At 39.6% G+C, this 13,846-nt stretch overlaps 1 protein-coding gene across 7 annotated transcripts in view; it reads left to right on the top strand.

Moving 5' to 3' along the window:
- MTRF1 (mitochondrial translation release factor 1) overlaps positions 1 to 13,846 on the top strand; it is an 85,974-nt gene that overhangs the window by 31,820 nt on the left and 40,308 nt on the right. For 2 of the 7 annotated variants that reach the window (XM_025364625.1, XM_025364627.1), the window contains exons 1-3: positions 9,971 to 10,170; positions 10,253 to 10,465; positions 12,302 to 12,724. In XM_025364625.1, coding sequence (XP_025220410.1) covers positions 10,435 to 10,465; positions 12,302 to 12,724 — 454 coding nt within the window. In that variant the 5' untranslated portion in view covers positions 9,971 to 10,170; positions 10,253 to 10,434. Of the gene's footprint in view, positions 1 to 9,259; positions 9,337 to 9,970; positions 10,468 to 11,423; positions 11,542 to 11,936; positions 12,183 to 12,301; positions 12,725 to 13,846 lie in introns of those variants that run through there. The other 5 variants (XM_025364629.1, XM_025364630.1, XM_025364631.1 and 2 more) reach the window with 5 other exon arrangements.

The raw sequence follows: 13,846 nt of genomic DNA, 5'->3' as shown, positions 1-13,846 counted from the left end.
GTTGTTTAAGGATCCTGATTCTAGTTCAGAGCTGCTTTCTAAAGGGTCTTCTCTATTCTTTTTTCTCCCCAAGTTGATCTCAATTCAGCTTGTCTGTGTGTATTTGCATGAGGAAATGAATGGTTGTTTTAACAGGTTAACAGGAGACTGAGTTTTCTCGGTTCCAAAGAGAAAGGGCTTTTGCTCCTTCCAGCAGAAAAGCATCCCTGGGTGACCAAGGGCTTTGTGGGAGTGTCTGGGGGGTTGACCCCTGTGATGTGCAGTGGCCCTACTGGAAAATCCCAAACAAAAATTAATTTTTAAAAAGGCTCGTCCAGGAAACACATATATAAGGGTTGATCACCAGGTGTTTTAAGCCCCCTCAGAGGTCAGAGACCTCTGGAGAGAGAAACTAAAACATGAAAGAAGGTAGAAATGACTCAGTGGTGACACACTGTGTTGCCCTGCCCACAAGCAGCACACATCGATCCACTACACAAAAACCCTAGGCCACAGATCAGTTCCTCCTTTTAAGAAAAAAAGGGGGAAACAAATAATCTAAGAACAAGGAGAAAGCAAGGAGAATGACCCCTTTTGAGCATTCTGTAGGTTTCGTGGCATCTATACTTGCCAGAGTTTATGTAAAATGGAAGTAATTATGGTCTTTGTGCACATTTACATTGAGGAAAAAGAGCCCTAAAGTCAACCTGCAAACTTTAGAGTTCCTAAGTTCTCCTTTATATTTTCTTTTCTGCCTGCCTTTAAATCTGCTGTTATTTGTCTATTAAGATAAAAACCATTGTTTGGATCCAACAGGTTTTTTGCAAGCCAGTGAATTTATATTTATCTCATGTCCAAAGTTTTGAAGTAAAAGCTATATGATGTGTGTGTGTGTGTGTGTGTGTGTGCGTGCATGTGTATTTAAAAGGCCTTTAGGCTGGGCACAGTGGCTCAGACCTGTAATCCCAGCACTTTGGGAGGTCAAGGTGGGTGGATGACCTGACGTCAGGAGTTCGAGACCAGCCTGGCCAACATGGTGAAACCCCATCTCTACTAAAAATACAAAAAATTAGCCAAGTGTGGTGGCATATGCCTGTAATCCCAGCTACTTGAGAGGCTCAGGCAGAAGAATAGCTTGAACCCAGAAGGTGGAGGTTACAGTGAGCTGAGATCACACAATTGCACTCCAACCTGGGCAACAAGAGTGAAACTTCATCTCAAAAAAAAGTAAATTAAATTTAAAAATAAAAAATCATAAAAGGCCTTTATAATTTCTATAGTTTTATGTTTAATTAGCAATTAAATTCATTTTAATTTTTCTCTAGCATACCAGACTTTTTCTCTCTGTACCTTATCATGTAAATTTTGCTATTTGATTTTCACCTGAGTTGTTTCCTTTAATATGCAAATTTAAAGCTATTTAGCTAACAACTGCCTAGGGTAGTGGGACAGGTTAGCAAGAATTTGAAAGTATAAGACAGGAAAAATAGCTGTTTATGAATCTGTACGATGTACTTCTATCAGCATCCCTAATATGTCTATGTATTTACGTGTTGTGTACACAATGTTTCACAACTGAAAATATCTAAAAGAGTTCTAATTAATTAAGAAAATAAAAATATGTGAATCAAATACTTTAATCAGGAAAAAAGACTAGTCAAATGCTTTTTCAAGTTTACATAACTTAAGTAAAATCTCTAATAAATAAACTAGCTTTAAAATTATTGGTAAAGTGATATTAGAAATGTCTTAAAAATTGCCAACATAAATTTTTGTTTGCATTTATTAATCAATAAATTTCATAATTATCCTAACCAAATACTGTAAAGTTTCAAAATTTGGCATAGGGGTTATAAAACTATAAACCCAGCCCAAGACAGAATAAACTTTGCTTATGTCATTTTTAATAAATAAGACATTGATATTGGTTTAATGAAAATAGCTACATCTTGAATTTAATAGGATTACCATAACTTCTAATCTTGTGGCTTTAGGGAGTCTAGTCCACAGGCAGTAAAGTTTGTTTTGGGAAAGGACTGTTATCTTTGTTTCAAAGCTAAACTATAAACGGAGTTCCTCCCAAAGTTAGTTTGGCCTGAGCTCAGGAATGAACAAGGAAGCTTGGAGGTTAGAAGCAAGATGGAGTCGGTTAGGTCAGATCTTTTTCACTGTCCCAGTTATAATTTTGCAATGGTGTTTTCATAACTTTAAATCATGACTATTGCAGTTTTCATAACTAAAATAAGTAAATGTTTAAAATAAAATAAACAGGTAACTGTAATGGGATAATTGTAGAAAAATTCATCATAATTTAGAATATAAAATTATATTTAAGTAAAAGATATTTTGTTATTTGGGTATTTTCTAATAAAAATATATTGTAGGAAACATTCTAATAAAAACATGTGTCCTTTTTTTAAAAAGTGGACAATTTTTGTCTAATTGCAAGCTTATTTAAAGGTTATGTACAAAACAAGGTAAAAGGGCCAAGCGTGGTGGCTCATGCCTGGATTCCCAGTACTTTGGGAGGCCAAGGCAGGTGGATAACAAGGTCAGGGGTTTGAGACCAGCCTGGCCAACATGATGAAACCCTGTCTCTAATAAAAATACAAAAATTAGCCGGGTGTGGTGGCACACACCTGTAATCCCAGCTACTTAGGAGGCTGAGGCAGGAAAATCGCTTGAACCCAGGAGGCAAAGGTTGCAGTGAGCCAAGATCATGCCATTGCACTCCAGTCTAGGCGACAAGAGTGTACAAGGTTTTGTTTTGTTTTTGGTAAGAAAGCTTAAAAAGAAATAATTTTAAATAAGAAAGAATCTTGTATGGCAAATTTAGTCCTAGAATAGAATGACTGTTGTTTAAAAAAAAAATAAAAAGGGATGTTAATGTCAAACCAGAAAGTCCAAGCATGTCATGAATGGTCTGTGTAAGTCACAATAAGAGGATTTATAAGAAAAAGCCCAAAAATTTTTGTATGATCAGGTTGTCTAAAATTAATGAGAAATTATAATGGTCTCTCTAGGGATTGGGCTTGAAAACACTTATACACTAGATAATTAGTTAGAACAATAAAATTAATTTTCTTAAAGGATTGATGTACTCAATAAATTACAGGAGATTTTAATTTTTTTAACAGAAAGTTCAACTTGTATTGCATCTTGTTTTTGGTTTTCTCTCCCCTTTTATTTATTTATTTATTTATTTATTTATTTATTTATTTATTTATTTTTGAGATGGAGTCTCACTTTGTCGCCCAGGCTGGAGTGCAGTGGTGCAATCTCAGCTCACTGCAAGCTTTGCCTCCCAGGTTCACACCATTCTCTTGCCTCAGCCTCCCAAGTAGCTGGGACTACAGGCACCCGCCACTATGCCTGGCTAATTTTTTGTATTTTTTAGTAGAGATGGGGTTTCACTGTGTTAGCCAGGATGTCTCAAACTCCTGACCTCATGATCCGCCCACCTCGGCCTCCCAGAGTGCTGGGATTTCAGGTGTGAGCCACCGCGCCCGGCCTCTCTCCCCTTTTAAAGGACGTAAAATAGTAATACTCTTCTTCAATTCATTTTCAGCTCATATAAGTTTTGTTTCCCCTTGAGTTCTGTTTGTTGTAGCCTGGTGCTAAAATGTTTTCTTAAAGGTCTAAAGGAAATGGTTTCTTTTTCTTTTCCTTCTTTTTTTTTTTTTTTTTTTTTTTGATATGAAGTCTTGCTCCATCACCCAGGCTAGAGTGCAGTGATGTGATCTCAGCTTGCTGCAGTCTCCACCTCCCGGGTTCAAGCAATTCTCCTGCCTCAGCCTCCCGAGAATAACTGATTTTACAATGATCTGTGATATCAAATGTGCTTAAACCTTTGATATTTGACAAACTTTCTAAAATCAAAATTACAAATTACATCTTTTTTTGACCTAATTAATCCTTCAAGACATTAGTTTCCCTAAAGTCCAAAAATGACATAATTTGGCTTATTTGGTATAAAAATTACACAGGAAGCATTGTAAAATACGAAATGGTGTTTGGTTACTCCCACACCCTTACTATCTGCCTAAGTGATTTCTTCTTAATTCCTGTATCAATAGCTTTTCTGATGTTAGAATTATAAGGCTTTTGTTTAAGGATTAATTTACAACCCCCTCGTTCTTATAGATAGGATCTCTGATGTTAGAATAATAAGAAATTTGTTTAAGAATTGCTTAATATGGTTTTCAGATCCTGAATTTCAGTGGAATAGCTGATGCCAACCACTTTGAAGATGCCCACAGAACTGAATCAGTGTGAGAACATAGAGAACATTGTTTCTTTTTTTTTTTTTTTTTTTTTGAGATGGAGTCTCACTCTGTTGCCCAGGCTGGAATGCAGTGGCACGATCTCGGCTCACTCCAACCTCCACCTCCTGGGTTGAAGTGATTCTGCTGCCTCAGCCTCCTGAGTCAGCTAGGATTACAGGCATGCACCACCACACCCAGCTAATTTTTTGTATTTTTAGTTGAGATGGGGTTTCACCATATTGGTCAGCCTGGTCTCAAACTCCTGACCTCAGGTGATCTACCCACCTTGGCCTCCCAAAGTGCTGGGATTACAGGCGTGAGCCACCGCACCTAGCAAGAACATAGTTTCTTCATCTCCCTGTCCTATGACTTTATCCTGCACTCTTTGACCAATTAACAATGCCCAAACTTCGGCCCACTCCAAAACCCTTAAAAACCCCAGCCCCAAACTCCTTAGGGAGATGAATTTGAGGTTTCCTCCTATCTCCTTATTTGGGGTCCCTGTGATTAAACCTCTTTCTCTGCTGCAACCCAGTGTCTCAGCATATTGACTTGCCACATGCAAAATAGCTGAAAAATCTTATTTGCTATTCAAACATCAAAATCTCTAAAAATTTAAGGTTTTTTTATAACTTGTTTTGTAGGCAAATTTTACCTAAACTGAATATGTGGCAGGCAAACCTGACCTGGACTGATGTGAATTATTTATATCTTTATTTATCCTATTTGATGTAAAAGTTCATATATTTCACTGGAGAAATATTAATGTATAGGGTTGCAGAGTGCTTCCCCAGGTCCTGCTGAGGTGTTAAGCAATGCTCAGGATATGCATTAACTTTTATTTTTGTTCTTTGCTTTTTTTTTTTTTTTTTTTTTTTGAGACAGAGTCTCACTCTGTCACCAGGCTGGAGTGCAGTGGCACAATCTCGGCTCACTGCAACCTCCACCTCCCAGATTCAAGCGATTCTCCTGCCTCAGCCTCCCAAGTAGCTGAGACTACAGGCATGCCCAACCATGCCCAGCTAATTTTTGTAATTTTAGTAGAGACGGGGTTTCACCGTGTTGGCCAGGATGGCCTCGATCTCTTGACCTCGTGATCCACCTGCCTCGGCCTCCCAAAGTGCTAGAATTACAGGCTTGAGCCACTGCACCTGGCCACATTAAACCCCAAATATTTTGAATTTTGAAATATATTTGGTCCCAGTGTTTCAGATAAGGACCATGAACTGTAATAAAAATATAGTTGTTGGCTGGGCACAGTGGCTCACGTCTGTAATCCCAGCACTTTGGGAGGCCAAGGTGGGCAGATCACAAGGTCAGGACTTCGAGACCACATACATCAGGGAATGGAGCGTTTACAGATACATCACAACAGAGAAATAGGCGAGATTGGAGCCACATCATGGAGAGCTGGAATAATAGTGCAGTTTAGTGAGATACAGAATACAGGGGCAGATGCAATGTCACAGTGCAACCCAGCTGTCTTGGTTCAAATCCTTTTGGCCACTAGACTGTCCCTCGGGCACAATCTTGGGCAATTCATCTAGCCATGCTTGCCTCAGTTTCCTAAAATGAGCATTGCAACTGAACCTACTTCATAGATGTATCATTTTTAAGTGAGTTAAATCTAACACATTTAGAGCATTACCTGGTAAAGAATAAGTACTCAAAGTTAACTACTATTGCAGATAATTGCTGTATTACTAAAGTGAAAAAAAGATAAGATTAGGCCAGGTGTGGTGGCTTATGCCTGTAAACCCAGCACTTCGGGAGGCTAAGGTGGGTGGATCACTCAAACCCGGGAGTTCACGACCAGCTTAGGCCACATGATGAAACCCCTTCTTTACAAAAATACAAATAATAAGATTAAAATAAAAATTGGAAATCCTAGAAATTGTTCAGAAAGCAAGCTTTTTAATTTGATCACCTTTTTTTTTTTTTTTCCAACAGTGTCTCACTCTGTCACCCAGGCTGGAATGCAGTGGTGGATCACAGCTCAGTACAGCCTTGATCTTCTAGGCTGAAGTGATCCTCACATCTCAGCCTCCCAAGTAGCTGGGACCACAGGCACACAGAACCACACCTGGCTAATTTTTTTATTTGTAGAGGTAAGGTCTTGCCATGTTGCCCAGGCTGGTCTCAAACTCCTGAGTTCAAGCAATCCCACCTTGGCTCCCTAAAGTGCTGGGATTACAGGTGTGAGCCACTGCGCCTGGCTTTTGATAACTTTTTACTTTAGCAAAGTTTTTATTTTTCCTTTTAAAAATGACAAAGCAAAGACAATCAGTAGCTGATGAAGCAAGGTTTATCTTTATAGAGGTTCTGACTAATCAATGAAGAATGAGTAATAAAATACCACCATTTTGCCGCACCTAGTGAAAAAATGGATCTAGGCAATGAAGAGCTTCTAATATCATTTTAAAAGACACAACGTTTAAGAGACTCCCATAAGCAAAGTCTACATAACCACAGAGCATAACCACAGGTATGAAGTAGTTTTGCCAAAAACAGTTTAAACCTGAATCTGATCAAGTTTCTAGAGCAGTTTACAAGAGATACAGGGAACAAAGGACACATGATATACCACAGGTCTAGAAAAATCTTAACTGTGTGAAACTCCTCAGGGCTAAGGATCCAGTTTCTTCAACAAATACATTGCAAGGAAAAAAAGAAAAAAAAGAGAATCTAAAGATTAAAATAAACCAACAATATAACAACCAATTGCAATGTATTTACTTTCTTTGAATCCTGATATGAACAAACAAAATGCCACAAAAAAGAGAAAACAAATCTGACACAGGGAAATTTGAACACTGACTGGATATTAGATAATATTAAAAAGTTTTTATTTTCTTAGGAACAAGGTCTCATTGTTTTGTGTTTTGTTTTGTTTTTGTTTTTGAGAGAGTGTCTTGCTCTGTCACCCAGGCTAGGATGAGGTGGCGTGATAGCTTACTGCAGTCTCCACTTCCCAGGTTCAAGTGAGTCTCATGTCTCAGCCTCCTGAATAGCTGGCCACCACGGTTGGCTAATTTTTGTATTTTTAGCAGAGATGGGATTTTACCATGTTGATTAGGCTGGTCTCAAACTCCTGGCCTCAAGTGATCCACCCGCCTCGGCCTCCCAAAGTGCTGCAATTACAGCTGTGAGCCACTGCGCCCAGCCTGAGTTCTAAATTTCTAAGTTGTTCTGCTTAGTCGGAACAACTTGGCTGCCATAACAAAAAAACATAGCCTGGGCTGGGCGTCATAGCTCACACCTGCAATCCCAGGATTTTAGGAGGCTGGGAGTTTGAGACCAGCCTGGTCAACATAGTGAGACCCCCATCTCTACTAAAAAAAAAAAAAAAAAGCTGGGCACGGTGGCTCACGCCTGTAATCCCAGCACTTTGGGAGGCTGAGGCAGGCGGATCACAAGGTCAAGAGATCAAGACCATCTGGTCAACATGGTGAAACCCTATCCCTACTAAAAATACAAAAATTAGCTGAGCATGGTGGCGTGCACCTGTAGTCCCAGCTACTCAGGAGGCTGAGGCAGGAGAATTGCTTGAACCTGGGAGGTTGAGGTTGCAGTGAGCCAAGAACAAGCCACTGCACTCCAGCCTGGTGACAGAGCAAGACTCCGCCTAAAAAAAAAAAAAAAGAAAACCCACCGAGTTGGTGGCCTAAACAACAGAAATTTGTTTCTTAGCCTCTTGCGAGACTGGGAAGTCTAAGATCAAGGTGGCAGCAAGGTAGGTTTCAGTCTGATACTTTTTCTCTTGGTTTGTAGGTGGCCACCATCTCACAGGGTACTCATATAACCTCTTTTTTGTTTGGGCAGGGAGAGTGAGCAAGATCTCTGGTGTCTTTTTAGGAAGGCACTAATCCTATTATGTCAGGGCTCTACTCTTATGACCTCATCTAACCTTAATCACCTTAAAGGCCCTGTCTCCAATAGAGTCACATGTATTGGAGGGGTTAGGGCTTCAATATATGAATTTTAAAAATAAGTATTAGTAATATGAACATGATTATGAATATAAACAATTCAGTCCATAGCAGTAAGACTACTTTTTTTGTTTTGTTTTGTTTTTTTTGAGATGGAGTTTCGCTCTTGTTGCCCAGGCTGGAGTGCAATGGCGCAGTCTTGGCTCACCACCACCTCCTCCTCCCGTGTTCAAGCGATTCTCCTGCCTCATTCTCCATGTAGCTGGGATTATGGGCATGCGCCACCATGCCCAGCTAATTTTGTATTTTTAGTAGAGATGGGATTTCTCCATGTTGGTCAGGCTGGTCTTGAACTCCTGACCTCAGGTGATCCATCTGGCTCAGCCTCCCAAAGTGCTAGGATTACAGGCGTGAGCCACCATGCCCAACCAAGACTAATTTTTTAAGGCAAATAAAGCTTTATATATAATACTCAAGTCATATAGCTGAATACACAAATCAAAATAAAGAATTAAATACTTTTTGGATAACTTAGGAGAATGACTTTATGTAGATCCTTTGGAACTTTTCCCCTACTGGAACATAAGCTCCATGTGGGCAAAGGTTTTTGTCTTTTCTGTTCATTGCTAAATCCTCATGACTAGAATAGTGAATAGCACATAACTGGTGTTCAGTATTTATTGAATACATGATTGAAGGTTTTCTTTTCCTTTTTGGAGCAGGGAGACCCTATATCAGAGCTTAGGAGCCACAGATCATTAAAGCAGATTGCCTTAATTGAATATTGGCTCTATCACTTACTGTTTTTTTACCTTGGATAAGCTACTTTAGCTCTATGTGCTTTAATTTTCTCCTCTGCAAAATGAGTATTTTAAGGTTGTAAAAATTAGATGAATTAATAAGGTAAAACCATTTAGAACAGTATTTAGTACACAGTACATAGAAGTAGGTACCTTGAAGTTGGTTATAAATGTCAGATATAATTTTGCATATATAGTTAATTCTCCTTTCTATGTATGTGATTATAATCTAAGAAAATACTCTGTAAAGTCAGTAATATGGAACATTTTTTGCCTTTTCTTTCAGGAGGAAAAATTGAGGCATGGAGATAGAAAGACTGTAAATGTGATAGCCAAGGGCTGGATCCCACTGGATTAGTCAAAGTAGGACAATATGCTTGCATTTTCCTGCAATTGTTTACTAACTGGAGCTTTCATTCTTCACTTAATCAGTGGTTCATAAGCTATGAATCTAGGTTGAGCCCCTACATTCCCATGTGCAAAGAACATTATAAAATCACTAACGTGGAAATATACAGTCTCCTAACTTTTGGGTCCTGTTATTACTTTTAAAATACAAATTTATTTGTATCATCCTTTAGTCATTAGGTATTTTCTGAAGCAATGGAAGCTGAAAGTATAGAAACTACACGCAGAATCTTCTACATTTGTGGACGATGAAAAAGGAGTCTTTGTTTTTTAAAAAATCAGAAAGCAGTGCTCTAGGGGCTTCTAATATATAAGGAAATTATTGTAATTTCACATACAATATGTTCTAAATCTTGATCTCTTAATCAGAATCGTAGAGAATCTCTCTTCTAGGTTTGCAGTTAATGGTGAAAACCAAAAGCTCCACCTTTGGCTGGATAGTGGATAGAGGGGGTTGGAGGCTGCGGCAAGGTAAACTACAACTCCCAGGATTCTTTGGTGGGCTCTCTGGGAGATGTAGTTTAGTCCCACCTTGGCCCCTCCCTGCCTCACACCATCTCCACCCCAGCTCTGGGCTCACGTTCTGGATAAGGACGGCGCGGGGGCGGTTGTCTCATGACAATTTCATTCTCGTCTTGTCATTTTTCTCATTTAGCTCATTTTTGTCATTTTAGTCCATTGTTAGGCATGCTCGAGGACTACTCCTTCGGAGAGAGGTCGTTGCGGAGGAGGGGCCGGGAGCGTGTGTTAACCCGGAAGAAGTGAACCAGGAAGTCAACGTGATTTCGGGTTTGTTGGGCTGAAATGTGGCGGGTCTCTGAAGGTTCCGACCTCAGTAAAGAGAGCTGACGTCTATTCTTCTTTTTCTTAGGTACTGTGCACAGTTCGTTCCTGATCTTCGCCGCCGCCTCCTGTATTACCTCTTTATGGAATCACTCCATATACTGAGTTACACAGCATGGTTTGCCCGTGCTGCTGCCCCGCGGGCTGTCGCTTCTGACCTGCTTACACTTAGAACTTTCCCCAAAGCATCAGAGTAATACTGTTACTGTGATGGGTAATGGAGAAGTCGTGCTGTTCTCAGGTGTAGTTAACCTTGGAGAGCAAACATCTTGTTTTTTTTTTGTTTGTTTTTTTCCTTAATGTTGAGATTCATGACCTTGAAAATTATGCATTCTACTCTGTTCCTAAAATGGAAATTTTAGCAATAAGTATTCGTACAAACATGTATTTGTCATCCTTTTCTGTCTGTTAGCAAATGGACACACTTTCTCTGACGTGCTTGAAATACGGGGGTGGTGGAGTGTAATGTTTGTGACAGCTGGCCATTGGTGCTTTCTTCCACAGTTCTTTTAATAATGTGATGCACTATCCTAAAATCTATCAGTAGAACTCTGGAAACTGAATGTTTTAAAGACCATTCTGAATGTTTATTTCCTAGGTGATAATGGTAAGTTAACAGGCTTATAGTGAACAAATGAGCTAATATATCAATGCACCTCCTAGCATAGTAGGATCACTGGAGAAAGTAAAGGTTGATTTTGATAAATGTTGATCCTTCTTTTTTTGAGTTGAGTCTCACTATGTTGCCCAGGCTGGCCTTGAACTTCGTAGCTCAAGTGATCCTCCTGCCTCAGCCTCCTGGGTAGCTGGACAATAGATGCATGCTACTGTGTGTGGCTTGACCCTTATTTCAACTTTGAACCTCAGAGTTTTAGGGGCAAAGTGTTTTTCTTAGAACACTTTATATTCTCCCTTTCTTACTCAGTAAGACCATTGTGTACTTTTGTTAGCTCTTGATTATCTCTGTTGGAGGGGAGGAGAACAAAATTATTGTACACAGCCAATTTCACCTAACCTGTAATTTTTTAAACTAATCTTTTTTTGTGATTATGAATGTATTCCATGCTATATGTGCAAGAGACTTGGAAAACACTGAAAAGTAGAAAAAATAGCAAGCAAAAGGTATTCATAATCTCACAACTAGAGATCATTTTATTAACATTTTGGTATGTTTCTTTTTTTTTTTTTTTTTGAGACAGAGTGTTGCTTTGTCGCCCACGCTGAAGTGCAGTGGTGCGATCTCAGTTCACTGCAACCTCCGCCTCCCAGGTTCAAGCAATTCTCCTGCCTCAGCTTCCCAAGCAGCTGGGACTACAGGCACATGCCATCAAGCTTGGCTAATTGTTTTGATATTTTTAGTAGAGAAAGGGTTTTCCCGTGTTGGCAAGGCTGGTCTCGAACTCCTGATCTCAGATGATCTGCCCGCCTCGGCCTCCCAAAGTTGTAGGATTACAGGCATGAGCCACTGTGCCCAGCACATTTTGGTATGTTTCTTATTTAACATTCTTTTTAAAAAATACTCTATGTGCTTTTTTTTTTCTTTTTTTACATGTATACTATATATTATAGAGTATTTTTAAAATGTAATTGAGATTCTATTTTGTTCCTTGCTTTTCTTGCTTAATATAATTGACACCACTTAATATAATTGTAGGACTTTTCACCAACCCTACTTTCTTGGTCTATTAATACTTGAACTTTTCTTCCTTTAGGATCTCAGCTAAAAGGGAAGCATTTTTGAAAAATGATTGCAGAATTGAGAGTGAAAATTACTGAGTCCTGAACAGGCAACTTACATTCTAATACCAGCTCTGTCTCTATCCAGCTGACTGAATAGTCATGATTAAGTTACTTGACTTCCTTGGATATCTAGATCCTTAAAGTTAAAGAATTGTACAAGATAATAATAATATTTTCTTCAAACTTTAGAAAATGACTCTGTGAATCACCTTAAGACTGTGTTTGGAGTTGGCTGAGGCAGTAAATGAAACAAGATTTCTTGATGTTCCTTCCAGCTTTATTATGCATGTATCTTTAGAGCTGATTTTGTTTAAAGACTGTGTTTATTGTATTTCAGATGCTGAGATGAATCGTCACCTGTGTGTTTGGCTTTTTAGACATCCATCTCTTAATGGTTACCTCCAGTGTCACATCCAGCTCCATTCTCATCGATTTAGACAGATACATCTTGATACAAGGCTGCAAGTTTTTAGACAAAACAGGAATTGCATTTTTCATCTGTTAAGTAAGAATCGGCCCAGGAGATATTGCCATCAAGACACCAAGATGCTTTGGAAGCATAAAGCACTACAGAAATATATGGAGAACCTGAATAAGGAGTACCAAACACTTGAGCAATGTCTGCAGCATATCTCTGTGAATGAAGAGAATCGAAGGTCCTTGAACAGAAGGCATGCTGAGTTGGCACCTCTTGCAGCCATTTACCAAGAAATTCAGGAGACTGAACAAGCAATTGAAGAATTAGAATCAATGTGTAAAAGTAGGTAAAAGATATGTATGCGTCCTGCATAAGGGCTATTTTTATGTGTGTGTGTAAGTACAGATTTGATTTTCTAAGTTAAAACTTTATTGAACTTAGTCTTTTGTTTTTTTTTTTCCCACAGAAGCAGGGTCTCACTTGTTGCCCAGGCAAGAGTGCAGTGACTCAATCGTAGCTCACTGTAACCTCTAAGTCCTGGCCTCCCACTTCAGAATTCTGAGTAGCTAGGGCTGCTGTGCCAGGGCTTTCCAAAGCAATGTGATTATAGCCACTGTGCCACTGAGGCTGGCCTGAACTCAGTCTTTTAAAAAACCTACAAGTAATAAGCCCAACACTTGGAAAGAACAGGACTCTGTACCCAGAGTGTTTGACCCACTTTAGCTACTAAAGATCAACTCTACTAAGTAACTAGGCTCCTTGTGGTACTTGCCATGGTCTTAAGGTCTGGGAGACAAAATGTTGGTCTTTTCAGAAGCTTTATTTTATTGAGCAGAACTTTATTGAACACTGTACCTACATAGTAGGGCTACACACACAGTTCCTACCCCATCAATGAGCTTCTATGGTCTAGTGAGAGAAACTTATTTAAGTATTGTTTATAATGTGAGACCTGCTGTACTAGAGGAAGGCACAGTTTCATGAGAGCAAAGAGGAGAGGGCCCTCAAACCAGCCTGGACTGATTGGGTAAAGCTTCCTGGAGGGGACCACGCATTAGTGGAGCCAAGAAGGAAGCTTTATATTTCTTTTTTTTTTTTTTTTTTGAGACAGAGTCTTGCTGTGTCACCCAGGCTGGAGTACAGTGGCACGATCTCGGCCACTGCAACCTCTGCCTCCCAGGTTCAAGCGATTCTCCCACCTCAGCCTCCCGAGGAGCTGGGACTACAGGCGCCTGCCACCATTCCCAGCTAATTTTTTTTTGTATTTTAGTAGAGACGGGGTTTCACCATGTTGGCCAGGCTGGTCTCGAACTCCTGACCTCAAGTGATCTGCCTGCCTTGGCCTCCCAAAGTGCTAGGATTACAGGCGTGAGCCACCACACCTGGCCATGATATGTATTTTAAAGTACCGTACTAAGCCAGGCACAGTGGCACACACCTGTAATCTCAGCTACTTAGAAGGCT

Source organism: Theropithecus gelada, chromosome 17, assembly GCF_003255815.1.
Source record: "Theropithecus gelada isolate Dixy chromosome 17, Tgel_1.0, whole genome shotgun sequence".
NCBI lineage: Eukaryota > Metazoa > Chordata > Mammalia > Primates > Cercopithecidae > Theropithecus > Theropithecus gelada.
The sequence above is the reverse complement of the archived record's forward strand: the minus strand, read 5'-3'. Positions and strand labels throughout refer to the sequence as shown.